Here is a 27,989-nt window from a genome sequence, read left to right as displayed (position 1 = left end):
CCAAATCAGGTTTTAATCCCCCCCCTTACCAAATACTGCCCTCTAGCGACAACACATGTCCCGATGTTCCGCGAAGCAATATCATGTCGTCATCTTTGTGCGACGAATATAGGTTAAAGGTTTTACTGGTTACAAATACAACCTGCGTTTTGGAGGTAACTGAAGAGAAAAAGTTAGGTACAAAACAATGAACCTGAACAGAATCCTTGCTTTGTTAAAAACAGCTAAGCTCGGAAGGACATTACTGTCAACCCGAGCCGGTAAAGAGCTGAGCTTTCAGCCTCCTCACCGCTGCATCCAGTCGAGCTCAAGGAGTTTAGCCTACGCCAAAGATCTGTTCCTAGGGAAAGTGAACAAGGTGGGTGAGAAAGTACATGTCGGGATTAATGTAACACGTGTATGGGGTTATTATTAATTCACTGAGCTTTAATGTTTAGCTCCTTTTCAGCCACTGAGACTTTGTTGGCGTTATTAAATGCTTGCTGTGATTGGCTGTTATTATAGTTAGGAGGTCAGGGACTCACTGAAGCTGAAACAGCTGTGTGTCTGTCTGTGATTGTTAACTTCTACTTCAGTGTGTGACCCATGAGAAGGGGACACCTCTCTCTCTTAATGATAAACATAAAGTCCATCTCTACAGTATTATTAATTTATTACATTTTTATATCAGTTATTAAACCTATGATTGCAATGGCGAAGACACCAACATGCATGTAATGCCAGTCCCATTCACAAGACTTTCTTGTGATAAGATTATTTCTATTGTGTCGAAATCATGAGAAAACAAGAAAGGAAAAAAAAAAGTACTTCATGGCCTCTTAGGGCTTCCTTTAGGCTTTTGTTTTCCCCGCACATTTTCACTCATCAGCTGTCCAAAATTCCAGAGAATTGTTTCAGGTTTTGTCCAAGTAGGTAGCTGTGACATGATTTTAACTCTGGCTAAAAAAAAGTTACAAGCAACTTCACGGGTAATTTTCTAAGTAACGAGATACACTAACAGGTTTTGGTATGATACCAGCTGTACTGATCCTTTTGAAAAGTGTGTGTACCATTTTATCTGAGGTACAAATGTTTAGTCAATCCATTCCTTTCTTTAGAATGAAGTCTTTCCTTATCCAGAAATCAGTAATGAAGAATTAGAAGAGATCAAACAGTTTGTCGCGCCAGTGGAAAAGTTTTTCAGCGAGGAAGGTGAGTGATGAACAGTGCTGAATAAAAGGCTGTTCCTGTGAACCAAACAAGTGAAGCCATGCTTAATACCAAACATCTCTCCTAAGTTGATTCTAAGAAGATTGATGAGGAGGCGAAAATCCCACCTGAAACCTTAGATGGACTGAAAGCACTGGGGCTCTTTGGAATCCAGGTGCCTGAGGAATATGGTGAGAACCCAAACCAGACAGCTACAGAATTCATGAAAAACCTATTTGAGCTTTTATGACACTGAAAGGTATTGAAGGTTTAGACTGCTCGTGCCTGAATGTTGTGTGTCTTTACAGGCGGCCTCGGTCTCTCCAATACCATGTACGCCCGGTTGGGAGAGATCACATCCCTTGATGGAGCCATTGCTGTCACACTTGCAGCACATCAGGCCATTGGCTTAAAGGTGAGTGAGTGAGTGGGTGGGTGAGTGAGTGAGTAGGTGGGTGGATGAGTGGGTAGGTGAGTGGGTGGGTAGGTGAGTGGATGGGTGGGTGGGTGGGTGAGTGAGTGAGTAGGTGAGTGGATGAGTGGGTGGGTGGGTGGGTGGGTGAGTGAGTAGGTGGGTGGGTGAGTGGATGAGTGAGTGAGTGGGTGGGTAGGTGAGTGGATGAGTGAGTGGGTGAGTAGGTGAGTGGGTGGGTGGGTGAATGAGTGAGTGAGTGGATGAGTGGGTAGGTGAGTGGGTGGGTAGGTGAGTGGGTGAGTGAGTAGGTGAGTGGGTGAGTGGGTGGATGAGTGGGTGGGTAGGTGAGTGGATGAGTGGGTGGGTGGGTGAGTAGGTGAGTGGATGAGTGAGTGGGTGGGTAGGTGGGTGAGTGGGTGGGTAGGTGAGTGGATGAGTGGGTGAGTGAGTGAGTAGGTGGGTGGGTGAGTGAGTGGGTGAGTGAGTAGGTGGGTGGTTAGGTGAGTGGGTGGTTAGGTGAGTGGGTGGGTAGGTGAGTGGGTGGGTGGGTGAGTGAGTGTGTAGGTGAGTGGGTGGGTGGGTGAGTGAGTAGGTGAGTGGGTAGGTGAGTGGGTGGGTGGGTGAGTGAGTAGGTGAGTGGGTGAGTGAGTAGGTGAGTGGGTGGATGAGTGGGTGGGTAGGTGGGTGGGTGAGTGGGTGGGTGAGTAGGTGAGTGAGTAGATGAGTGGGTGGGTAGGTGAGTGGATGAGTGGGTGGGTGAGTGAGTGGGTGGGTGAGTGAGTAGGTGGGTGGGTGAGTGAGTAGGTGGGTGGGTGAGTGAATGGGTGAGTGAGTAGGTGGGTGGGTGGGTGAGTGGGTGGTTAGGTGAGTGGGTGGGTAGGTGAGTAGATGAGTGGGTAGGTGAGTGAGTGAGTGAGTAGGTGAGTGGGTGAGTGAGTAGGTGAGTGGGTGGGTAGGTGGGTGGGTGAGTGAGTGGGTGGGTGAGTGAGTAGGTGGGTGGGTGAATGAGTGGGTGAGTGAGTAGGTGGGTGGGTGAGTGGGTGGTTAGGTGAGTGGGTGGTTGGGTGAGTGAGTAGGTGGGTGGGTGGGTGAGTGGGTGGTTAGGTGAGTGGGTGGGTAGGTGAGTAGATGAGTGGGTGGGTGGGTGAGTGAGTGAGTAGGTGAGTGGGTGAGTGAGTAGGTGAGTGGGTGGATGAGTGGGTGGGTAGGTGGGTGGGTGAGTGAGTGGGTGGGTGAGTGAGTGAGTGGGTGAGTGAGTAGGTGGGTGGGTGGGTGGTTAGGTGAGTGGGTCGGTAGGTGAGTAGATGAGTGGGTGGGTGGGTGAGTGAGTGAGTAGGTGAGTGGGTGAGTGAGTAGGTGAGTGGGTGGGTAGGTGGGTGGGTGAGTGAGTGGGTGGGTGAGTGAGTAGGTGGGTGGGTGAGTGAGTAGGTGGGTGGGTGAATGAGTGGGTGAGTGAGTAGGTGGGTGGGTGGGTGAGTGGGTGGTTAGGTGAGTGGGTGGTTGGGTGAGTGAGTAGGTGGGTGGGTGAGTGGGTGGTTAGGTGAGTGGGTGGGTAGGTGAGTAGATGAGTGGGTGGGTGGGTGAGTGGGTGAGTGAGTAGGTGAGTGGGTGGATGAGTGGGTGGGTAGGTGGGTGGGTGAGTGAGTGGGTGAGTGAGTAGGTGGGTGGGTGAGTGAGTAGGTGGGTGGGTGAGTGAGTGGGTGAGTGAGTAGGTGGGTGGGTGGGTGAGTGGGTGGTTAGGTGAGTGGGTGGTTAGGTGAGTGGGTGGGTAGGTGAGTAGATGAGTGGGTGGGTGGGTGAGTGAGTAGGTGAGTGGGTGAGTGAGTAGGTGAGTGGGTGGATGAGTGGGTGGGTAGGTGAGTGGATGAGTGGGTGGGTGGGTGAGTGAGTAGGTGAGTGAGTAGATGAGTGGGTGGGTGGGTTAGTGGGTGGGTGAGTGGGTGGGTAGGTGAGTGGATGAGTGGGTGAGTGAGTAGGTGAGTGAGTAGATGAGTGGGTGGGTGGGTGAGTGGGTGGGTAGGTGAGTGGATGAGTGGGTGAGTGAGTAGGTGAGTGAGTAGATGAGTGGGTGGGTGGGTGAGTGGGTGGGTAGGTGGGTGGATGAGTGGGTAGGTGAGTGGGTGGGTAGGTGAGTGGATGAGTGGGTGGGTGAGTGAGTGAGTGGATGGGTGGGTGAGTGAGTGAGTGGGTGAGTGGGTGAGTGAGTAGGTGAGTGGATGAGTGGGTGGATGAGTGGGTGGGTAGGTGAGTGGGTGGGTGGGTGAGTGGGTGAGTGAGTAGGTGAGTGGGTGGGTGGGTGAGTGGGTGGATGGGTGAGTGGGTGGATGGGTGAGTGGGTGGATGAGTGAGTGGGTGGGTGGGTGAGTGAGTAGGTGAGTGAGTAGATGAGTGAGTGGGTGGGTGAGTGGGTGGGTAGGTGAGTGGATGAGTGGGTGAGTGGATGAGTGGGTGGGTGGGTGAGTGGATGAGTGGGTGGGTGGGTGAGTGGGTGGATGAGTGGGTAGGTGAGTGGGTGGGTAGGTGAGTGGATGAGTGGGTGGGTGAGTGAGTGGATGAGTGGGTGGGTGGGTGAGTGGGTGAGTGAGTAGGTGAGTGGGTGAGTGGGTGGATGAGTGGGTGGGTAGGTGAGTGGATGAGTGGGTGAGTGAGTAGGTGAGTGGGTGAGTGAGTAGGTGAGTGGGTGAGTGAGTAGGTGAGTGGGTGGGTGGGTGAGTGGGTGGGTAGGTGAGTGGATGAGTGGGTGGGTGGGTGAGTGAGTAGGTGAGTGGATGAGTGGGTGGGTGGGTGAGTGGGTGGATGAGTGGGTGGGTAGGTGAGTGGATGAGTGGGTGGGTGGGTGAGTGAGTAGGTGAGTGGCAGAGTGAGTGGGTGGGTGGGTGAGTGGGTGGGTGAGTGGGTGGATGAGTGGGTAGGTGAGTGAGTGAGTAGGTGAGTGGGTGAGTGAGTAGGTGAGTGGATGAGTGGGTGGGTGGGTGAGTGGGTAGGTAGGTGAGTGGATGGGTGGGTGAGTGGGTGAGTGGATGAGTGGGTGGGTGGGTGAGTGGATGAGTGGGTGAGTGGGTGAGTGGATGAGTGGGTGGGTAGGTGAGTGGATGAGTGGGTGGGTGGGTGAGTGAGTAGGTGAGTGGCAGAGTGAGTGGGTGGGTGGGTGAGTGGGTGGGTGGGTGAGTGGGTGGATGAGTGGGTAGGTGAGTGAGTGGGTAGGTGAGTGGGTGGGTAGGTGAGTGGATGAGTGGGTAGGTGAGTGAGTGAGTAGGTGAGTGGGTGAGTGAGTAGGTGAGTGGATGAGTGGGTGGGTGAGTGGGTGGGTGGGTGAGTGAGTAGGTGAGTGGCAGAGTGAGTGGGTGGGTGGGTGAGTGGGTGGGTGAGTGGGTGGATGAGTGGGTAGGTGAGTGAGTGAGTAGGTGAGTGGGTGAGTGAGTAGGTGAGTGGATGAGTGGGTGGGTGGGTGAGTGGGTAGGTAGGTGAGTGGATGGGTGGGTGAGTGGGTGAGTGGATGAGTGGGTGGGTGGGTGAGTGGATGAGTGGGTGAGTGGGTGAGTGGATGAGTGGGTGGGTAGGTGAGTGGATGAGTGGGTGGGTGGGTGAGTGAGTAGGTGAGTGGCAGAGTGAGTGGGTGGGTGGGTGAGTGGGTGGGTGGGTGAGTGGGTGGATGAGTGGGTAGGTGAGTGAGTGGGTAGGTGAGTGGGTGGGTAGGTGAGTGGATGAGTGGGTAGGTGAGTGAGTGAGTAGGTGAGTGGGTGAGTGAGTAGGTGAGTGGATGAGTGGGTGGGTGAGTGGGTGGGTGAGTGAGTGAGTAGGTGGGTGAGTGAGTAGGTGAGTGGGTGAGTGAGTAGGTGAGTGGATGAGTGGGTGGGTGGGTGAGTGGGTGGATGAGTAGGTGAGTGGATGAGTGGGTGGGTGGGTAGGTGGGTGGATGAGTGGGTAGGTGAGTGGGTGGGTAGGTGAGTGGATGAGTGGGTGGGTGAGTGGGTGGGTGGGTGAGTGGGTGGGTGAGTGAGTGGGTGGGTGAGTGAGTGAGTAGGTGGGTGGGTGAGTGGATGAGTGAGTGAGTGGGTGGGTAGGTGAGTGGATGGGTGGGTGAGTGAGTAGGTGGGTGAGTGAGTAGGTGGGTGAGTGAGTAGGTGGGTGAGTGAGTAGGTGAGTGGGTGAGTAGGTGAGTGGATGAGTGAGTAGGTGAGTGGGTGGATGGGTGGGTGAGTGGATGAGTGAGTAGGTGAGTGGGTGGGTAGGTGAGTGGGTGGATGGGTGGGTGAGTGGGTGGGTGGGTAGGTGAGTGAGTGGGTGGGTGGGTAGGTGAGTGGGTGGGTGAGTGAGTGAGTGGGTAGGTGAGTGAGTGAGTGGGTCGGTAGGTGAGTGGGTGGGTGAGTGAGTGAGTGGGTAGGTGAGTGAGTGGGTGGGTAGGTGAGTGAGTGAGTGGGTGGGTAATTGAGTGAGTGGGTGGGTAGGTGAGTGAGTGGGTGGGTGAGTGAGTGGGTGGGTAGGTGAGTGGGTGGGTAGGTGAGTGAGTGGGTGGCTAGGTGAGTGGGTGAGTGAGTGAGTGGATGGATGGATGAGTGAGTGGGTGGGTAGGTGAGTGAGTGGGTGGGTAGGTGAGTGAGTGAGTGGGTGGGTAGGTGGGTGGGTTGGTGAGTGGGTGGGTAATTGAGTGAGTGAGTGAGTGGGTGGGTAATTGAGTGAGTGAGTGGGTGGGTAATTGAGTGAGTGAGTGGGTGGGTAATTGAGTGAGTGGGTGGGTAATTGAGTGAGTGGGTGGGTGGGTAGGTGAGTGAGTGAGTGAGTGGGTGGGTAGGTGAGTGGATGGATGAGTGAGTGAGTGGGTGGGTAGGTGAGTGAGTGGGTGGGTAGGTGAGTGAGTGAGTGGGTGGGTGGGTAGGTGAGTGGGTGGGTGAGTGAGTGGGTAGGTGAGTGAGTGAGTGGGTCGGTAGGTGAGTGGGTGGGTGGGTAGGTGAGTGGGTGGGTGAGTGAGTGAGTGGGTGGGTAGGTGAGTGAGTGGGTGGGTAGGTGAGTGAGTGAGTGGGTGGGTAATTGAGTGAGTGAGTGGGTGGGTGAGTGAGTGGGTGGGTGAGTGAGTGGGTGGGTAGGTGAGTGGGTGGGTAGGTGAGTGAGTGGGTGGCTAGGTGAGTGGGTGAGTGAGTGAGTGGATGGATGGATGAGTGAGTGGGTGGGTAGGTGAGTGAGTGGGTGGGTAGGTGAGTGAGTGAGTGGGTGGGTAGGTGGGTGGGTTGGTGAGTGGGTGGGTAATTGAGTGAGTGAGTGGGTGGGTAATTGAGTGAGTGAGTGGGTGGGTAATTGAGTGAGTGGGTGGGTAATTGAGTGAGTGGGTGGGTGGGTGGGTAGGTGAGTGAGTGAGTGAGTGGGTGGGTAGGTGAGTGGATGGATGAGTGAGTGAGTGGGTGGGTAGGTGAGTGAGTGAGTGGGTGGGTGGGTAGGTGAGTGGGTGGGTGAGTGAGTGGGTAGGTGAGTGAGTGAGTGGGTCGGTAGGTGAGTGGGTGGGTGGGTAGGTGAGTGGGTGGGTGAGTGAGTGAGTGGGTGGGTAGGTGAGTGAGTGAGTGGGTGGGTAGGTGAGTGAGTGAGTGGGTGGGTAATTGAGTGAGTGGGTGGGTGAGTGAGTGGGTGGGTAGGTGAGTGGGTGGGTAGGTGAGTGAGTGGGTGGCTAGGTGAGTGGGTGAGTGAGTGAGTGAGTGGATGGATGGATGAGTGAGTGGGTGGGTAGGTGAGTGAGTGGGTGGGTAGGTGAGTGAGTGAGTGGGTGGGTAGGTGGGTGGGTTGGTGAGTGGGTGGGTAATTGAGTGAGTGAGTGGGTGGGTAATTGAGTGAGTGGGTGGCTAATTGAGTGAGTGGGTGGGTGGGTGGGTAGGTGAGTGAGTGAGTGGGTGGGTAGGTGAGTGGATGGATGAGTGAGTGGGTGGGTGGGTAGGTGAGTGAGTGGGTGGGTGAGTGAGTGGATGGGTGGGTAGGTGAGTGGGTGGGTAGGTGAGTGGGTGGGTAGGTGAGTGGGTGGGTAGGTGAGTGAGTGAGTGGGTGGGTAGGTGGGTGGGTAGGTGAGTGGGTGGGTAATTGAGTGAGTGAGTGGGTGGGTAATTGAGTGAGTGGGTGGGTAATTGAGTGAGTGGGTGGGTGGGTAATTGAGTGAGTGGGTGGGTAATTGAGTGAGTGGGTGGGTGGGTGGGTGGGTAGGTGAGTGAGTGAGTGGGTGGGTAATTGAGTGAGTGGGTGGGTGGGTGGGTGGGTAGGTGAGTGAGTGGGTGGGTGGGTGGGTGGGTAGGTGAGTGAGTGGGTGGGTAATTGAGTGAGTGAGTGGGTGGGTAATTGAGTGAGTGAGTGGGTGGGTAATTGAGTGAGTGGGTGGGTGGGTAGGTGGGTAGGTGAGTGAGTGAGTGGGTGGGTAGGTGAGTGAGTGGGTGGGTAGGTGAGTGGATGGATGAGTGAGTGGGTGGGTGGGTAGGTGAGTGAGTGGGTGGGTGAGTGAGTGGATGGGTGGGTAGGTGAGTGGGTGGGTAGGTGAGTGAGTGAGTGGGTGAGTGGGTGGGTAGGTGAGTGAGTGGGTGGGTGGGTAGGTGAGTGAGTGGGTGGGTAGGTGAGTGGATGGATGAGTGAGTGGGTAGGTAGGTGAGTGAGTGGGTGGGTGAGTGAGTGGATGAGTGAGTGAGTGGGTGGGTAGGTGAGTGAGTGAGTGAGTGGGTGGGTGGGTGGGTAGGTGAGTGGGTGGGTAGGTTAGGTGAGTGGGTGGGTGAGTGAGTGGATGGATGAGTGGGTGGGTGAGTGAGTGGGTGGGTAGGTAGGTGAGTGGGTGGGTAGGTAGGTGAGTGGGTGGATGGGTAGGTAGGTGAGTGGGTGGGTGGGTGGGTAGGTGAGTGGGTGGGTGGGTAGGTGAGTGGGTGGGTGAGTGAGTGGATGAGTGGGTGGGTAGGTGAGTGAGTGGGTGGGTAGGTGAGTGGGTGGGTGAGTGAGTGGATGAGTGAGTGGGTGGGTAGGTGAGTGAGTGGGTGGGTGGGTGGGTAGGTTAGGTGGGTGGGTGAGTGAGTGAGTGGATGGATGAGTGGGTGGGTGGGTGAGTGAGTGGATGGATGAGTGAGTGGGTGGGTAGGTAGGTAGGTGAGTGAGTGGGTGGGTAGGTAGGTGAGTGGATGGATGAGTGAGTGGGTGGGTAGGTAGGTAGGTGAGTGAGTGGGTGGGTAGGTAGGTGAGTGGGTGGATGGGTAGGTAGGTGAGTGGGTGGGTGGGTGAGTGAGTGGGTAGGTGAGTGAGTGAGTGGGTGGGTGAGTGAGTGGGTAGGTGAGTGAGTGAGTGGGTGGGTGGGTGGGTAGGTGAGTGAGTGGGTGGGTGGGTAGGTGGGTGGGTGGGTGAGTGGGTGGTTAGGTTAGGTGAGTGGGTGGGTGAGTGAGTGGATGGATGAGTGGGTGGGTGAGTGAGTGGATGGATGAGTGAGTGGGTGGGTAGGTAGGTGAGTGAGTGGGTGGGTAGGTAGGTGAGTGGGTGGATGGGTAGGTAGGTGAGTGGGTGGGTGGGTAGGTGAGTGGATGAGTGGGTGGGTGGATGAGTGGGTGGGTGGGTGGATGAGTGGGTGGGTGGGTGAATGAGTGGATGGATGAGTGAGTGGGTGGGTAGGTAGGTGAGTGAGTGGGTGGGTAGGTAGGTGAGTGGGTGGATGGGTAGGTAGGTGAGTGGGTGGGTGGGTGGGTAGGTGAGTGAGTGAGTGGGTGGGTGGGTAGGTGAGTGGGTGGGTGAGTGGGTGGGTAGGTTAGGTGAGTGGGTGGGTGAGTGAGTGGATGGATGAGTGGGTGGGTGGGTGAGTGAGTGGATGGATGAGTGAGTGGGTGGGTAGGTAGGTGAGTGAGTGGGTGGGTAGGTAGGTGAGTGGGTGGATGGGTAGGTAGGTGAGTGGGTGGGTGGGTGGGTAGGTGAGTGGGTGGGTGGGTAGGTGGGTGGATGAGTGGGTGGGTGGGTGAATGAGTGGATGGATGAGTGAGTGGGTGGGTAGGTAGGTGAGTGAGTGGGTGGGTAGGTAGGTGAGTGGGTGGATGGGTAGGTAGGCGAGTGGGTGGGTGGGTGGGTAGGTGAGTGGGTGGGTGGGTGGGTAGGTGGGTGGGTAGGTGAGTGGGTGGGTGAGTGAGTGGATGAGTGAGTGAGTGGGTGGGTAGGTGAGTGAGTGGGTGGGTAGGTGAGTGAGTGAGTGGGTGGGTAGGTGGGTGGGTTGGTGAGTGGGTGGGTAATTGAGTGAGTGAGTGGGTGGGTAATTGAGTGAGTGGGTGGGTAATTGAGTGAGTGGGTGGGTGGGTGGGTAGGTGAGTGAGTGAGTGGGTGGGTAGGTGAGTGGATGGATGAGTGAGTGAGTGGGTGGGTAGGTGAGTGAGTGGGTGGGTGAGTGAGTGGATGGGTGGGTAGGTGAGTGGGTGGGTAGGTGAGTGGGTGGGTAGGTGAGTGAGTGAGTGGGTGGGTAGGTGGGTGGGTAGGTGAGTGGGTGGGTAATTGAGTGAGTGAGTGGGTGGGTAATTGAGTGAGTGGGTGGGTGGGTAATTGAGTGAGTGGGTGGGTGGGTAATTGAGTGAGTGGGTGGGTAATTGAGTGAGTGGGTGGGTGGGTGGGTGGGTAGGTGAGTGAGTGGGTGGGTGGGTGGGTGGGTAGGTGGGTGGATGAGTGGGTAGGTGAGTGGGTGGGTAGGTGAGTGGATGAGTGGGTGGGTGAGTGGGTGGGTGGGTGAGTGGGTGGGTGAGTGAGTGGGTGGGTGAGTGAGTGAGTAGGTGGGTGGGTGAGTGGATGAGTGAGTGAGTGGGTGGGTAGGTGAGTGGATGGGTGAGTGGGTGGGTGGGTGAGTGAGTAGGTGGGTGAGTGAGTAGGTGGGTGAGTGAGTAGGTGAGTGGGTGAGTAGGTGAGTGGATGAGTGAGTAGGTGAGTGGGTGGATGGGTGGGTGAGTGGATGAGTGAGTAGGTGAGTGGGTGGGTAGGTGAGTGGGTGGATGGGTGGGTGAGTGGGTGGGTGGGTAGGTGAGTGAGTGGGTGGGTGGGTAGGTGAGTGGGTGGGTGAGTGAGTGAGTGGGTAGGTGAGTGAGTGAGTGGGTCGGTAGGTGAGTGGGTGGGTGAGTGAGTGAGTGGGTAGGTGAGTGAGTGGGTGGGTAGGTGAGTGAGTGAGTGGGTGGGTAATTGAGTGAGTGGGTGGGTAGGTGAGTGAGTGGGTGGGTGAGTGAGTGGGTGGGTAGGTGAGTGGGTGGGTAGGTGAGTGAGTGGGTGGCTAGGTGAGTGGGTGAGTGAGTGAGTGGATGGATGGATGAGTGAGTGGGTGGGTAGGTGAGTGAGTGAGTGGGTGGGTAGGTGAGTGAGTGAGTGGGTGGGTAGGTGGGTGGGTTGGTGAGTGGGTGGGTAATTGAGTGAGTGAGTGGGTGGGTAATTGAGTGAGTGAGTGGGTGGGTAATTGAGTGAGTGAGTGGGTGGGTAATTGAGTGAGTGGGTGGGTAATTGAGTGAGTGGGTGGGTGGGTAGGTGAGTGAGTGAGTGAGTGGGTGGGTAGGTGAGTGGATGGATGAGTGAGTGAGTGGGTGGGTAGGTGAGTGAGTGAGTGGGTGGGTGGGTAGGTGAGTGGGTGGGTGAGTGAGTGGGTAGGTGAGTGAGTGAGTGGGTCGGTAGGTGAGTGGGTGGGTGGGTAGGTGAGTGGGTGGGTGAGTGAGTGAGTGGGTGGGTAGGTGAGTGAGTGAGTGGGTGGGTAATTGAGTGAGTGAGTGGGTGGGTGAGTGAGTGGGTGGGTAGGTGAGTGGGTGGGTAGGTGAGTGAGTGGGTGGCTAGGTGAGTGGGTGAGTGAGTGAGTGAGTGGATGGATGGATGAGTGAGTGGATGGATGGATGAGTGAGTGGGTGGGTAGGTGAGTGAGTGGGTGGGTAGGTGAGTGAGTGAGTGGGTGGGTAGGTGGGTGGGTTGGTGAGTGGGTGGGTAATTGAGTGAGTGGGTGGGTAATTGAGTGAGTGAGTGGGTGGGTAATTGAGTGAGTGAGTGGGTGGGTAATTGAGTGAGTGGGTGGGTGGGTGGGTAGGTGAGTGAGTGAGTGGGTGGGTAGGTGAGTGGATGGATGAGTGAGTGAGTGGGTGGGTAGGTGAGTGAGTGAGTGGGTGGGTGGGTAGGTGAGTGGGTGGGTGAGTGAGTGGGTAGGTGAGTGAGTGAGTGGGTCGGTAGGTGAGTGGGTGGGTGGGTAGGTGAGTGGGTGGGTGAGTGAGTGAGTGGGTGGGTAGGTGAGTGAGTGAGTGGGTGGGTAGGTGAGTGAGTGGGTGGGTAATTGAGTGAGTGAGTGGGTGGGTGAGTGAGTGGGTGGGTAGGTGAGTGGGTGGGTAGGTGAGTGAGTGGGTGGCTAGGTGAGTGGGTGAGTGAGTGAGTGAGTGGATGGATGGATGAGTGAGTGGGTGGGTAGGTGAGTGAGTGGGTGGGTAGGTGAGTGAGTGAGTGGGTGGGTAGGTGGGTGGGTTGGTGAGTGGGTGGGTAATTGAGTGAGTGAGTGGGTGGGTAATTGAGTGAGTGGGTGGGTAATTGAGTGAGTGGGTGGGTGGGTGGGTAGGTGAGTGAGTGAGTGGGTGGGTAGGTGAGTGGATGGATGAGTGAGTGAGTGGGTGGGTGAGTGAGTGGATGGGTGGGTAGGTGAGTGGGTGGGTAGGTGAGTGGGTGGGTAGGTGAGTGAGTGAGTGGGTGGGTAGGTGGGTGGGTAGGTGAGTGGGTGGGTAATTGAGTGAGTGAGTGGGTGGGTAATTGAGTGAGTGGGTGGGTAATTGAGTGAGTGGGTGGGTGGGTAATTGAGTGAGTGGGTGGGTAATTGAGTGAGTGGGTGGGTGGGTGGGTGGGTAGGTGAGTGAGTGGGTGGGTGGGTGGGTGGGTGGGTAGGTGAGTGAGTGGGTGGGTAATTGAGTGAGTGAGTGGGTGGGTAATTGAGTGAGTGAGTGGGTGGGTAATTGAGTGAGTGGGTGGGTGGGTAGGTGGGTAGGTGAGTGAGTGAGTGGGTGGGTAGGTGAGTGGGTGGGTAGGTGAGTGGATGGATGAGTGAGTGAGTGGGTGGGTAGGTGAGTGAGTGGGTGGGTAGGTGAGTGGGTGGGTGAGTGAGTGGATGGGTGGGTAGGTGAGTGGGTGGGTAGGTGAGTGAGTGAGTGGGTGAGTGGGTGGGTAGGTGAGTGAGTGGGTGGGTGGGTAGGTGAGTGAGTGGGTGGCTAGGTGAGTGGATGGATGAGTGAGTGGGTAGGTAGGTGAGTGAGTGGGTGGGTGAGTGAGTGGATGAGTGAGTGAGTGGGTGGGTAGGTGAGTGAGTGAGTGGGTGGGTGGGTGGGTAGGTGAGTGGGTGGGTAGGTTAGGTGAGTGGGTGGGTGAGTGAGTGGATGGATGAGTGGGTGGGTGAGTGAGTGGGTGGGTAGGTAGGTGAGTGGGTGGGTAGGTAGGTGAGTGGGTGGATGGGTAGGTAGGTGAGTGGGTGGGTGGGTGGGTAGGTGAGTGGGTGGGTGGGTGGGTGAGTGAGTGGATGAGTGAGTGAGTGGGTGGGTAGGTGAGTGAGTGGGTGGGTAGGTGAGTGGGTGGGTGAGTGAGTGGATGAGTGAGTGGGTGGGTAGGTGAGTGAGTGGGTGGGTGGGTGGGTAGGTTAGGTGGGTGGGTGAGTGAGTGAGTGGATGGATGAGTGGGTGGGTGGGTGAGTGAGTGGATGGATGAGTGAGTGGGTGGGTAGGTAGGTAGGTGAGTGAGTGGGTGGGTAGGTAGGTGAGTGGATGGATGAGTGAGTGGGTGGGTAGGTAGGTAGGTGAGTGAGTGGGTGGGTAGGTAGGTGAGTGGGTGGATGGGTAGGTAGGTGAGTGGGTGGGTGGGTGAGTGAGTGGGTAGGTGAGTGAGTGAGTGGGTGGGTGAGTGAGTGGGTAGGTGAGTGAGTGAGTGAGTGGGTGGGTGGGTGGGTAGGTGAGTGAGTGGGTGGGTGGGTAGGTGGGTGGGTGAGTGGGTGGTTAGGTTAGGTGAGTGGGTGGGTGAGTGAGTGGATGGATGAGTGGGTGGGTGAGTGAGTGGATGGATGAGTGAGTGGGTGGGTAGGTAGGTGAGTGAGTGGGTGGGTAGGTAGGTGAGTGGGTGGATGGGTAGGTAGGTGAGTGGGTGGGTGGGTAGGTGAGTGGATGAGTGAGTGGGTGGATGAGTGGGTGGGTGGGTGGATGAGTGGGTGGGTGGGTGAATGAGTGGATGGATGAGTGAGTGGGTGGGTAGGTAGGTGAGTGAGTGGGTGGGTAGGTAGGTGAGTGGGTGGATGGGTAGGTAGGTGAGTGGGTGGGTGGGTGGGTAGGTGAGTGGGTGGGTGAGTGGGTGAGTGGGTGGGTAGGTTAGGTGAGTGGGTGGGTGAGTGAGTGGATGGATGAGTGGGTGGGTGGGTGAGTGAGTGGATGGATGAGTGAGTGGGTGGGTAGGTAGGTGAGTGAGTGGGTGGGTAGGTAGGTGAGTGGGTGGATGGGTAGGTAGGTGAGTGGGTGGGTGGGTGGGTAGGTGAGTGGGTGGGTGGGTAGGTGGGTGGATGAGTGGGTGGGTGGGTGAATGAGTGGATGGATGAGTGAGTGGGTGGGTAGGTAGGTGAGTGAGTGGGTGGGTAGGTAGGTGAGTGGGTGGATGGGTAGGTAGGCGAGTGGGTGGGTGGGTGGGTAGGTGAGTGGGTGGGTGGGTGGGTAGGTGGGTGGGTAGGTGAGTGGGTGGGTGAGTGAGTGGATGAGTGAGTGAGTGGGTGGGTAGGTGAGTGAGTGAGTGGGTGGGTGGGTGGGTGGGTAGGTGAGTGGGTGGGTAGGTTAGGTGAGTGGGTGGGTGAGTGGATGGATGAGTGGGTGGGTGGGTGAGTGAGTGGATGGATGAGTGAGTGGGTGGGTAGGTAGGTGAGTGAGTGGGTGGGTAGGTAGGTGAGTGGGTGGATGGGTAGGTAGGTGAGTGGGTGGGTGGGTGGGTAGGTGAATGAGTGGATGGATGAGTGAGTGGGTGGGTAGGTAGGTGAGTGAGTGGGTGGGTAGGTAGGTGAGTGGGTGGATGGGTAGGTAGGCGAGTGGGTGGGTGGGTGGGTAGGTGAGTGGGTGGGTGGGTGGGTAGGTGGGTGGGTAGGTGGGTGGGTAGGTGAGTGGGTGGGTGAGTGAGTGGATGAGTGAGTGAGTGGGTGGGTAGGTGAGTGAGTGGGTGGGTGGGTGGGTAGGTGAGTGGGTGGGTGAGTGGATGGATGAGTGGGTGGGTGGGTGAGTGAGTGGATGGATGAGTGAGTGGGTGGGTAGGTAGGTGAGTGAGTGGGTGGGTAGGTAGGTGAGTGGGTGGATGGGTAGGTAGGTGAGTGGGTGGGTGGGTGGGTAGGTGAGTGGGTGGGTGGGTAGGTGAGTGGATGAGTGAGTGGGTGGATGAGTGGGTGAGTGAGTGAGTGGGTGGGTAGGTGAGTGAGTGTACTACAAAATACCAATTTAATGTGTCATTTGATGGAGTGCATCAACTTTTATTAATAGATCCTGTTTCAAAGATGATTAAATGTTGGCTTGGCCAAATATGTGAAAAAGGCCATGGGGTGTACTTATTTTTCCCAGATACATATGCACACGCACACACGCGTCATTTTGGTATGAAGCTGCCACACCTTGTCTGCTGGATCAGAGTTGAATACAGAATAAGGCCACACATTTATCAGTGTTTTAGCTTCATGGTCATAATTTATTATTAATTCACTGAGCACTGGAGCAACTGTAAATAAATAAATAAATAAATAAATGTATAACCTCAACCCCAGCAGCAGCTTGTTATCATGGATTATGGTGGGACAGGACATCATTAATCATAACATGGCCTCAAACAAAATTAAGTCAAGAGGCTGTCATAGTGATTAGTCTAGCTCGTTTTCAGCATTTATTTATTTATTTAAAAATTTTTTACATATATTTGTTTAACTGTGTCAGATACTACAGATGTGTTTTCCAGGTTTCCAGCAAAATTCCCAGCACAACTAAATATCAAAACCAGAAAAAGATAGGAAAGTAGCCTAAAAAAAATTGGTGCATTGGGAAAGGGTGACACCACCACCCCCCCACCACATGTATTTCTGATTTCTGGCGAGCAAATCCCTGGAACTTTGGCTTATATCCGTCAAATAGCAAAAAAAAATGTAATTGCTTGTCACTCAAAAGATGTAATTAGTATTTCAGCGGAATTTAACATGGATAACGTTATGAAGATTGTTTGTTGTATATAATGGGGTTCTGCCCCTATGCATGAGCCACCACTCCATAGTATGCTTCAAGGTGTTTTTTTTTTTCTTTTAAAAGGGCCTTTGAAGGCCGGTGCACGATAAGAAATGAGAATATGGAGAATATCTGGCGTCACCTGGGTTTTGGTGAATTGAAACCACTGAAGCAGCATAATAAACTCTGAAAGGATTTAATACACAGTGAAAACTCACGTACACTGTTGTTTCAGGGAATCCTGATGGCTGGAACTGAGGAGCAAAAAGCCAAATACTTGCCCCAACTGGCTTCAGGAGAGCATATCGCAGCGTTCTGTCTGACTGAGCCAGGCAGGTCTGATGCCATTTCCACTAGATTGAACATTCAAACCAATTCATGCTGTTTGAGCCCAGAATGTAATGAATGTCGTCTTTGTTTTAGCGGAAGTGATGCTGCCTCCATTCAGACTCGTGCTACGCTGACAGAAGATGGGAAACATTTCCTGCTTAATGGCTCAAAGGTGGGTATTAACCGTAATAAGTGGGCGTGCGTACTGCTAAGAAAAAATGGTTCCTTCAGCTTTTTTGGGGCTAATCAATGGTGTCTGATACAGTTTTTTATTTAAATCTACATTTGAGTTCATTTGTAAGCTGTGAGTTTTGAATACATTTTCTACATTAATTTTGACTAATATAATTGTGGACTTAAATAAACATCAATCCATTTGAAACTGAATTGGGGAATTCATCAAGTCATCTGAAACTGCTCAAATTTACAGTTCTGAAAGTCCTACAAAATCAGTATAGAACAATAATTGGTGAAAAGGCTATACACATTCATTACATGTCAAACCAATTGTGAATAAGCTTGTTTTTGTTTTTTAATAACCCAATTTGTGACAGTCTTCAGTACAGTTAGGCATATCTCCAGTGCAGCATGGTGCCAAATCTGTAGCCATGAAAATCAGGTGTATGCAGCAAAGACAAAGAAACTACTAAAACATGTTGGTTACGCTTACCCATCATGGTCTGATTTGTAAAACAGACATCAGCCTCCAAATAGGGCTAGAATGTGTGAACATGTATCGCAGAGTAGCAGAGCTCTACTGTCATCAGCCACCACATCTGGTGAAATGATAGTTGTTGTTTTTTGCATTTGTAGTAAAACATGGCATATTTGATACATTAATTAATATACTTTGAGTCCAAGTACCAACTTCATACAGTGCTGTGAAAAAAAGTATTTGCTGATTCCTTTTTTCTTCTGTTTTTGTGTATATCTAATACTAAATAGTTTTAGATCTTCAAAGAAATACCACATAAAACCAAGGCAATCCGAGTAAACACTCGATACACCTGTCACCCATGTGAAAAACTAATTGCCCATTTAAACTTAAAATCTGGTTGTGCCACCTTTAGCAGTAATAAATGCAACTAAATGCTTCCGATAACTGGAGATCAGACTTTCACTTACTTCTAGGACTAGGACTTACTCCTACGCTTTGCATCGTTGTCTTGCTGCATAATCCAGGCACGCTTGAGTTTCAACTTAGGGACGGAAGACCAATTGTACTCCTTTAGGATTTTCTGGTAGAGAGCAGAATTCATGTTTCCCTCAATTATTGCTAGGCCCAGACCCTGAAGCAGTAAAGCATCCCCACACCATCACACTTCCTCCACCATGCTTGACTGTAAGTATGATGATCTTTTTGTGGAATTCTATGTTTGGTTTACGCCAGATGTAACAGGACCACTATCTTCCAAACAGTTCAAACTTTCTACTCATCAGTCCACAGAACATTCTCCCAAAAGTTTTGAGGATCATCAAGGTGTGTTTTGGTGAAATTCAGACGAGTCTTAATGTTCTTCTGGGTTAGCAGTGGTTTTCACCTCGCCTCTCTTCCATGGAGCCGTTTTCCCCCAGTGTCTTTCTGATAGTGGAGTCATGAACAGTGACCTTTATTGATGCAAGAGAGGCCTGTAGTTCCTTTGATGTTGTCCTTGGGTCTTTTGGGACTTCTTGGATGAGTCGTCGCTGTGCTCTTGGAGGAATTTTGGAAGGTCGGCCACTTCTGGGAAGGTTCACTACTGTGCTGAGTTTTTCCATTTGGAGATAATGGCTCTCACTGTGGTTCTTTGGAGTCCCAGAGTCTTTGAAACAGCTTTATAACCCTTCCCAGACTGATGTATTTCAATCACCTTCTTCCTCATCATCTCTGGAATTTCTTTCAACTGTGGCATAGTGTGTTACTGGGTAAGACCTTGTAACCAACTTCATGATTCAACTTTTTTGCTTCAGTATCATATTCAGTATTCATTATCATTTAAAAACTGTATTTTGTGTTTACTTGGGTTGCCTTTGTTTTATCTTAGATTTTGTTTTCATTTCTGAAACAATTTAATACGAGAGAGACACAAAAACTGAAGAAATAATTTTTCTCAGCACTGTAAATTGTGCATTTGCTAATTAAACAATGCTCTTTCACCAATGCTTTTCTTATGGTATATGGGCAATATGCATTTGAATTATAAGCACAAAATAATTTTTAACACATCATAAGTAAATAAATGTTTGAGTTCTTCTAAAAACGAACTATAAACATGAGTTATAGATATGAACATTTGAAAGATCTGATGGTTGTTTTTTGTTTTTTAAACTGTGGAGATATTGAGGGCCAAAGCATGGACGACAAATACCATTTTCAGCAGGCCATAAATTGGCAAATATACAGCTGTGGACCTTCAATTTGAGAAGTTAAATACAACAATCATTGAAAATTTCAGTTTGGTGGAAATGACTCATGGAACTTTTGTACCTTTTCCTGTAGCATTCGTTTTTACAGGGCCACCACACCTCTTTTTATGCCTCTATATCTCAGAAACTAATGCAGATACAAGCCTGAAATTTTGCACATTATTTATGACATTATTTCCAGAAAGTATGAAGCAGATCTGATATGGTCAATGAGGAACATTTTTTTTTTTTTCAAACAATTTTCCACTTACCCCAAATATAGTCAGGTCAGTCAGTCAGTCAGCCAAGATATATTTTGCTTCATTAGATTTGACTGAATTTACAAAGCCAGTGTAGCTAAAAAGTGATGGTCTATCTCACTCAAAAATTCATGCCAAAATCTTGCTTTTGCTTGCTAAGCTACACAAACGTAATTTTTAAATGAGAAGTTTTTAGCATGTCATCCACGGAGAACTTCCAGATTTTCTCTACAGTTCTACCTTCGTATTTTAGGAAGCTGGGATTTTTTTGGTATATTAATGATATGTTGTGAGTGAAATGTCACCTGCAAGTCTGCGTCACATTACTGCAGATTTTTATGGAAAATGTTTTAGCTGCGATAGACTCCCTTATTAGCTGATTTATTTTCATAGCTTCATGCAGAACTTAAAAAAAGATCAACACGCCCTGGCTGATAAACTGCCTTTTAGTCTAAAATGAAAGTTGTGCACATTTCATTTTTGGCTGTATCCCTTTAAGATCTGGATTTCCAATGGTGGGATGGCAGAGATCATGACAGTGTTTGCAAGAACAGAGGTGTTAGACAAGGATGGGCAAAAGAAAGACAAGATAACAGCCTTCATTGTGGAGAAAGCATTTGGTGGGGTGACCAGTGGCAAGCCGGAGGACAAGCTGGGAATCAGAGGCTCTAACAGTTAGTTCACATCCTTTACAACGTATGATTTAAATTGTCTTTAAGTTCATATATGGTGGAAATTTGTCATACTGAAGATTGTCGTAAATATTTTTCATTGTAAAAGAGAGGTCTTAGTTTTAAAGTGTGGATGAGATCATTCAAGAGATGTTTGCATTTCCATATCCATCACTGGTACTTAATGATTTTCCTTTTGTTTGTTTGTTTGTTTTAGCATGTGAGGTGACCTTTGAAAATACGAAAGTGCCCATAGGGAATGTGATTGGTGAAGTTGGTGATGGATTTAAGGTGATTACACAGCACCATACTGAGCAGCACGTTGCAGTATTTAAAACGTGTCACGTTGAGCGTATCACCGTGTTGGGTTTCACATGTTACCGTATCATATGTTTGTGTCTCCGCAGATTGCTATGAACATTCTGAATAGTGGGAGGTTCAGCATGGGAAGTGCATGTGCAGGAATGATCAAGAAGCTGATTGGTATAAGGATGTCAATGGAAAACAAAGTTGTTGTTTTTTTTTCTCATTAAACAGACTGGATCGTGCAAAATAAGCCTCGCTTTGTCTTACAGAGATGACAGCCGAATATGCAGGCACACGGAAACAGTTCACCAAGAAACTTGCTGATTTTGGGATGATTCAGGTGTGTTGGGAATCATCACTGTAGGCTAACGGCCATTAGTTGGTTGTTATTAAACAAATAGTACTTTTGGTTGTTTATTTTGTGTGTGTGTGTTTTCTACAGGAGAAGTTTGCCATCATGGCCCAGAATGTGTTTGTGATGGAGAGCATGGCATATCTGACTGCTGGGTTGATGGACCGGCCTGGAGTCCCTGACTGCTCTGTAGAGGCGGCCATGGTGAAGGTAAAGTTGTTTGGCCATATTTTAATCACTCAGTGTTTGCCTTCCTGGTTCCTTCCTATCTGTGGGTTGTTATTTTTAGCTATCAACAGTTAGCTGATTAGAAGTGAAGGTAAAGTGTTCAGATTGCTCCAATTGGCTGAGGACAATTAGTAAAGTCCATGACCGCAAAATTAGCCATGGTCTTGGGTGGAAAGGCTGGCTTGGTCTCTGTCCCTATCGATTCAGAACAATAACAGCCAGATGTCTGCAAAAAGTATTCAGGTTTGGACCGTGCTCTCCTAAAGACACTTAGCTGTCCTATGACTAAAGGAATACTGCAGCATCTATGATTGCCACAGAGAAGACAATCGCTTTCTCTATACTGACAAAGAGCAAAAAAAAAAGAATCAATAAAGGTTATTTTATGTTTATTTTAAAATATAAGATTTAAATATATGTAACTTTGAATGAGGGGAGTGGAGTCAGAAACAAATAAGGCTTAGCTGCGCTGTCACTAAGGATGAATTCTACAGGTTTAGAGCTTAATTTACAAAAATGAATAAACCTTTTACTGACCGCCCTTATACTGTACTTCCATTATAAGTTTTGAGTAAACAGGTTTTCAGTTCTTTTCATTGTATAGGAAAATGCATCAATCACAATGCATCAGTCACAGTCTTCCTCCTCTAACGTTATCGCTGATGTGAACGGTAGATATATTATAGTTGCTGGTACTCTAATGCAAAGACAGGTGTTGTTGGTAAATGTATACGCTCCAAACTTTGATGACGTGGAATTTGCTAATAGATTGTCGAGCAATCTCCCTTTCTTAAATACTCACCTGTTGATTTTCGGGGGAGATTTAAACTGTGTTTTTTACCCAAACTTAGATCGGTCTAATCCCCGTACTCTGAATCAATCTGCTATGTCTAAAACATTTTCCAGAACGGTCAGAACGGTCTCGTTGATCCCTGGAGATCCTGTAACCCCTCTCTTAAAAAGTTCTCTTTCTTCTCCTAGGTGCATCATTCCTATTCGAGGATTGATTATTTTTTTTTATAGACAGCACTCTTGATTCTTGTGTAGTTTCTTCTGACTATCTGGGTATTGGAAAATGCATCAATATGATTATTGGCTGTAGCAATAATATGTACACTATAGATACAGTAGTTTAGGACAGGGGTTCCCAAACTTTTCCAGGGCCCCAAATGGCATTAACATTTGACCGAGGCCCCCCTTTTGCAAGAGGTCTTTAAAACACATTAAATATACAGACTTCTGAATATATCCCCCTTTTTTTTTTTATTAATAATTACATATTTACATTACATTAGGAATTGATTGTGTGTGTGTTTGTCTGAGAGTGAGAATTTATTTTTCACACCAAATTGTTGAGGCGCCCCCTGGTGGCCCCTACTTTGAAAACCACTGGTTTAGGAGATGAAGTTGAAAATAATGCTGGCGTATTCCTTTAAGGTGTAACTAGCTACAAGTGGCGTCCTACACAGACACCTGGATAGTGAGTAGGAATTGGTGACTTGAACATTATGAACGTTTAAATAAAATGGAGTCACTTTTCTGGCGTCAAATGAAATGCATTACTGAAAACAAAAAAACAAATTTTTGAAAAATAACAAGGGGGTGCTGTTTAGAATGGTTGCTTGGAGGCAACCCTGTGTGATGGAAAGAAATGAATCAGAGCATCATTAAAACAATTGTATTGATTTAAACATTTGCTATGAAATTGATGAGTACCTATAAAGTATAAAAATGCTAAATGGTAAAGTATTTGTGAACCGTGTGATCTGATTATTATTTAAAAATGATTACATTGTTTCAGATTGTTGAAATAATGTGGTGACTTCACTGCATCTGTTCCATTGTTGTAATGTTGCTTCTAGACAACAAACACACTAAAGCGATTCCTGATAACTTGCAAACAATTTATTAGATTTTTTTTTCATGTTTACAAACAAGTTTTTCACTAGCAAATGTAAATCATATTTTTGATGGGTTAGAAAATCAAGAGAGAGAGTTTTTCTGACTGCAGATGTGTGATGCACTATGCCACAAACCTCCAGAAAATGGCCTCTAGGAAGTATTGTGACCAAGTAAAAGCTTTTTATTAGCTGATTCCAAGCCAGCCATTCATTATTAACCCCTTCATTCTCAATTAATATGTATAATGTCCTTACAAAGTGAAGAAAATTGGTTTGTTACCCTGAAGCAACAGCATGCAATAGAAATACTGGGGAATTTGTGGTGTGGTATTTTAACGTGTGTGTGTGTGTGTGTGTGTCTTTCTGCAGGTGTTCAGCTCTGAGGGTGGTTGGGTGTGTGTGAGTGAGGCATTGCAAGTTTTGGGCGGGATTGGATATACCAAGAACTACCCTTTTGAGCGCTACCTCAGGGACTGTCGAATCCTGCAGATCTTCGAGGTATTTTTGGACAAAGATTTCAGTTGTGTTCTACGCATTGGTCCACTTCCATATTTCCCACGTATTACACATACTGAGATTTATCGAGCATTCATTAATTTGCAGTAATTTATCTGGGTTGTGAAGTGGATTTTTTTCTTTCTCGCTTGTTAGTTAATGACTCTGGACTACGATTCACCAGTTATTACTTACCAAGGACAAAATTCTTGTTTTTCTGTAATCATCTCTACGATCTATATGAAAATGTCGCAAACTTTGGCTGTCTCTAAATCCTTACCCATATACCGCACATTATTTCCTGCCCAAATGTCCCGAATAACTCGGGGGTGTGTTACATTTAAAGAAGAGAAATAGATTATGATTTCTGTCTCACGTAGTTTTTCAAAAATGACTTGAAAGTGATGAAGTGGGAATTGTAATCATTTTCTCCCTACCTTGACCACTAGAGGGCACATGAAGCTTAATATGAACATATTGCTTCCTCGTTTCCATGTGGGTTTTTTTTTTCTTTTCTGTCTGATTGTAGGGAACCAATGAGATCTTAAGGATGTACATTGCTCTCACAGGAATGCAGTATGCAGGCAAAATCCTAACAGGAAAAATCAAGTATGTATAAACTGTAAATGTGTCTGCTTGACTTGTCACAGTTAAAGAATGCAGGAAGGTAAACTGCTTGTCTGTGACTGTCTTTTCTAGGGAGATGAAAAAAGGGAATGTTGGTGTGGTATTTGAGATTTTGGGGAAGAAGCTGAAGGACTCTCTGGGGAGGACCGTCGACTTTGGCCTGACTGGCAAGGACGGCATGGTGCACCCCAGTTTAACGGTATCTAAATTTGGTGCTTTACTCATGCGTTCAAATCATAAATCCTTGGTTATTAACATATATATGAGAGAGAGAGAGAGAATATAATCAGTGACTGGGTGGTGTGATGTGGCCCAACGTGCCACCCCAAAGCTGATTATTTTTCTTTTAACAGAATGGCCAGGTATATTTCTCTTATACCCCTTCAATTTGCCAATGATTACAACATTTAATTCATTTGAGAATGACCTGTATCATCATTTAAACAGTTTATAGTTGCATTAATGTTGTGGAATATCCAAGAGATTATATAGTTCCTGTCAGCACTTGTTATATAAGCTACAGTATAAACAGTCCTTCCCTCACCAGTCTGTCTTTTCTCTCTCTCTCTCCCCCGAAGTTAATCACAGCGTTAAAAATCAGAGCTTTTCATGTTACCTGAGAAACTGTAAAGTCATCTGCAGAGAACTTCTGGACCATTACAAAACACTCACCCTGGAGACTCCTTCTATAAACGTTAAACTAACTTCTCCTTACAGAACGATCAACGATTGGGCAGTTTTCTTAGTTAAATGACACCACGTTTTTAAGAGCCTTGGGTTACGTGGGGCGTCCACCATACAGATCCCTGCGAATGAGCTGTTACTATAGAAACAATAACATATTAGAACTGAGCACATTATAGGGGTGTAACAATACACTCCGGTCATGATTCAGTTCGATTCACGATACTGCCTTCATCATTCGATTCTATTTGATTCTCCGAATATCTGGAACAAAACTTTTTAATAAAGAAAAATTGTGACTGAATAGAGTCCTTCTTTAAATTTCTGAATCATAAACAATACAAATCAGTGTGCCTTTTTTTTTTTTTTTTTTGTCTGTATAAATCTAAATAAATCAAATATTGCTATGAACAAAGGTTTAATATTGTAAGCAAAATCTACTACAGGTTCAAATCCTAAAAATAAATAAATAAATAAATGTATAAATTCTCCCAAAGATTTGATTGGATAAACAAAACCTAGGGACAACGAAACATAATGAGCTCTGTACCAGTGCCTGATGACTGGTGTCATTTTAACTGGAAATAGAGATCCAAAGTCGGCTAAAATGACCGGCTTCCACGGCCTCCGCAAAAGATCATGTGACCAGCATGCGCTCTGTATATTTTAAATCTATAGGTTGCACAGATTGGGACCTCTGCTGTTCAAACAGTGCAATTGCATTAGATGCATAATTAATAGAATGCAGATTTCCATGATGTGAATTGCACATTTCTGTGGTGCACATAGTCACGCCCCTAGTGCATCAATATAACACCTCTGACTGGACAGCCGGCACTGTATTGTGAGCTGTATTGATGCAGAAAATCACACCTATTGCTTTTTCAGTGAGTAAAACTGATCAAATGTGACACACTGAGTTGTCTGTTCTAGATATATTTATTTTCACATTAGAGTACGGGATGATGTGTCTCTGTCTCCCGTAGGAGAGTGCTAAGATGCTCGAGCAGAACGTGGCCTTGTTCGGCTCCACTGTAGAAAGCCTCCTCTACAGATATGGAAAGGTAAATTTCTCCTACTGAAAGCTCAATAAAAGGTCAAATCGATATGTTTGTTTATTTGATCCTGCTAACTTTTCAGCTCCAGAAAATCTCTGGCCAGATTGCTCTTTCGGTTGCCCTTGCATATGACTTCCCTGTTCCATGCCTCACTTTTTCCTTGCATTTTGAAATTTTATGTGATCACTTCCTCTGCAGATTTTTCAAATGCTGCCAGAGAAAATAGTCTATTAGTTTAACATCCCAGAGTGTTGCTGGTTGCCATGAGGAGGTGCAGGGTAATCAGTGTGGGTCTGTTGAGTACTGTTGGGACCGCCTTGCTATTCCCTTATTTCCTGTTGCACTGAGGTAATGTGTGGCCTCATGTGTGAGACAGCTGTCCCGAGCTCTCCTCACCCTGTCTCCAATTCTTTCTTTTTTTTTTTTTTTTAAACGAAGGCGGCCATTCTCCTGAAATTGGCACTCTAGTCAGAAAGAGACATGATATTTCCGGGTGCTGTTCTTCTGGCTGATTTCATCACTGTTTATTTTCCCTTACACGTGAAGGAAACATTTAAAACGATAAATCATCTCACTACAACACTCACATCTGCACTGTGCGAGTTCAAATTTCACAATGCGTGCGCTATGGATGTGGCGACTGAATGAATTCTTTTATTTCACACTTCCGTGCTGATAATTGCTTAGAAACTGTAACCTTAACCTTTTTTCCAATTGTTTGTTGCACTTGCCTTTCACGATGAACGTTTCTCACCTCGGTCAGTCGTGTACCATTCCGTGTGTTTTAGACTATAGTGGATGAGCAACTAGTGCTGAAAAGAGTGGCCGATACACTGATTAACCTGTATGCGATGACGGCAGTGCTGTCCCGCGCCAGCCGCTCCATCAGCATCGGCATTCGCAACCACCAACACGAGGTAAATAATTCACCACAACCAAAACTTCACATGAAAACAAAACACCACTAGGTTTCAAGTATTGAAATTCCATCAAGTGGATAAGAAATACACAAGTCCCCAACATGTACAAACATTCAGTGGGATATAAGTATAGCCAGCCTGTTTTAACCTGCATTTGACTGGAGAACAGAACTAGACTTAATGCACATCACTCTGGACATACAGAATATACATACAGAATACATGTTGTTTTTAGCAGCACTCCTCTAGAGCAGCCAACAGGGCCTCGCTTTGCTTTGGTGCCGTGTGATTACACTGTTCGTGTGGTCCAGAGGGCCAATGGATGGAGTCAAAGAACACATCAGGAGCACTTACTAAGAACACACTGTAACAAGAAGAGATTTCCTTTTCAAAACAGCCAAAAATAACCTGACCAATAGAAGCTATTCGGTTTCGTGAAGCTAACGACGATGTCCGTGTGTGACAGCTGGCATAGCTCAGCTATCAATTTGTAGTCCGCCAGCTAGTTAACAAGCCAATATGACTCTGTATAGAGTTCAAAATGAAATCACTAATGTTATCCTGCCAAGGGCAAAGGCATTCAGTTCTGGAAAAATCCGTTCCCACCGCACCCTCCTTCTCTTGAGCTAAAAGTGGCCCCTAGTGTAAAGTGCGTGATGTACACTTCAAGCCAAAAATGAAATGATAGGAAGTAGAGAGTGAAAAAAAAAAGAGGCCTGCTATCGATTCCAATTGGACTGAAATCCTTTTAATGTCCAGAGGGTGGTCCATTTCTGTGAACTAGTAAGATAGCTCTTATTAAGGAAAATGATAATAATGCCAGGGTGCACGGTGGCTTAGTGGTTAGCATGTTCGCCTCACACCTCCAGGGTCTGGGGTTCAAGTCCCGCTGATTGGCGTGTCCAAAGTGTCTGTAGTGTATGAATGGGTGTGTGAGTGTGTATGTGATTGTGCCCGATGCTCCCTGGGATAGGCTCCAGGTTCCCCATGACCCTGAAAAGGAGTAACCGGTAGAAGATGAATGGATGGATAATAATGCCATACTGGGATATCAGTTCATCCAATAGTTCTTTAGTTCTTATAGTGTGTGTTGATTTGGTTTATACTTACTATTAACTACTGCAATTATTATTATTATTATTATTATTATTATTAAAGCAGCTATATTCTTCATACTTGCACTTTAGTCTTTATGAAACACTCTCACAAGCAAGAGGTGTTAAAACTAATGTTATTTTATACAGTAACACTTTTTTTTTTTTCTTCACTGGTTTAGGTGCTGCTCGCCAACACCTTCTGCAAGGACGCTTACTTCAAAAACAACTACTGGATGATTCAGCTGCAAAAAAGTGAGTACAGCACAAAACAGTAATTGAGACCAGGCCTGGTGCATTTTATAGCATCGTGAGACAAAGCTCCAGCATGTGGAATAGACTTTGGCACTTAAGCCTTCTACCATAAGTCACTCAGCTCTACATCGTCTCCCAGTTCCACTCAGACGAATTGTTTCAGCTGCCTGAGACACCTTTAGTCACTTCTGCTGATTGGATTGCTGTTTTGTTTTTTTGTCAGTAATTAAAGTGTATTCATTCCAGATTCCCCAGAGAACAATGACGACAACATTAAGAAGATTGCCCAGGAAGTCCTGGAGAATCGGGCCTATATCTGCTCCCACCCTCTCGAAAGAACATACTGATGTGTAGTGCTTATGTCAGTAGATGTAACTGTGCTGCATTCTGATTGGATGTTGGAGACTTTGTGGATAATAGGTTTAGGTCATCCCCCACCCCCCACACCCCATACTTCACTCCTTTATTACTAACGTTTAACGGTATATGCAGTGTACCACCTTGATCTTATCAATAATGTAATGTAATGTAGTGTAAATACTGATTTCCATATTTTACAATACATAACACTGTTATTACATGAGCAGCACCGTGACAACATTGTTGGACTGGTTAATTCTTTTTTTCTTTT

At 48.5% G+C, this 27,989-nt stretch overlaps 1 protein-coding gene across 2 annotated transcripts; it reads left to right on the top strand.

Annotated features, from left to right (window-relative positions):
• Positions 1-110: 110 nt before the first annotated feature.
• acad9 (acyl-CoA dehydrogenase family, member 9) lies at positions 111-27,941 on the top strand. 2 transcript variants are annotated; one of them, XM_053652558.1, is made up of 18 exons: positions 111-358; positions 1,098-1,191; positions 1,278-1,379; positions 1,497-1,603; positions 16,028-16,128; positions 16,216-16,294; positions 19,267-19,441; positions 19,656-19,729; positions 19,846-19,921; positions 20,014-20,084; positions 20,187-20,306; positions 22,595-22,723; positions 23,250-23,329; positions 23,420-23,546; positions 25,018-25,095; positions 25,878-26,006; positions 27,286-27,358; positions 27,605-27,941. In XM_053652558.1, exons 1-18 carry the CDS (start codon positions 188-190, stop codon positions 27,703-27,705), a joined length of 1,887 nt encoding a protein of 628 aa, XP_053508533.1. In that variant the 5' UTR covers positions 111-187; the 3' UTR covers positions 27,706-27,941. The 2 variants fall into 2 exon arrangements, 1 of the variants encoding a protein (XP_053508533.1); XR_008388859.1 differs by lacking the exon at positions 27,605-27,941 and having other exon boundaries at positions 25,853-26,006; positions 27,286-27,301.
• The last annotated feature ends 48 nt before the right edge of the window (positions 27,942-27,989 follow it).

The sequence above is a fragment of the Ictalurus furcatus genome, chromosome 21, assembly GCF_023375685.1.
Source record: "Ictalurus furcatus strain D&B chromosome 21, Billie_1.0, whole genome shotgun sequence".
In the NCBI taxonomy this organism is placed as follows: domain Eukaryota; kingdom Metazoa; phylum Chordata; class Actinopteri; order Siluriformes; family Ictaluridae; genus Ictalurus; species Ictalurus furcatus.
Note: the sequence above shows the minus strand (reverse complement) of the source record. Positions and strands in the feature narration are given on the sequence as shown.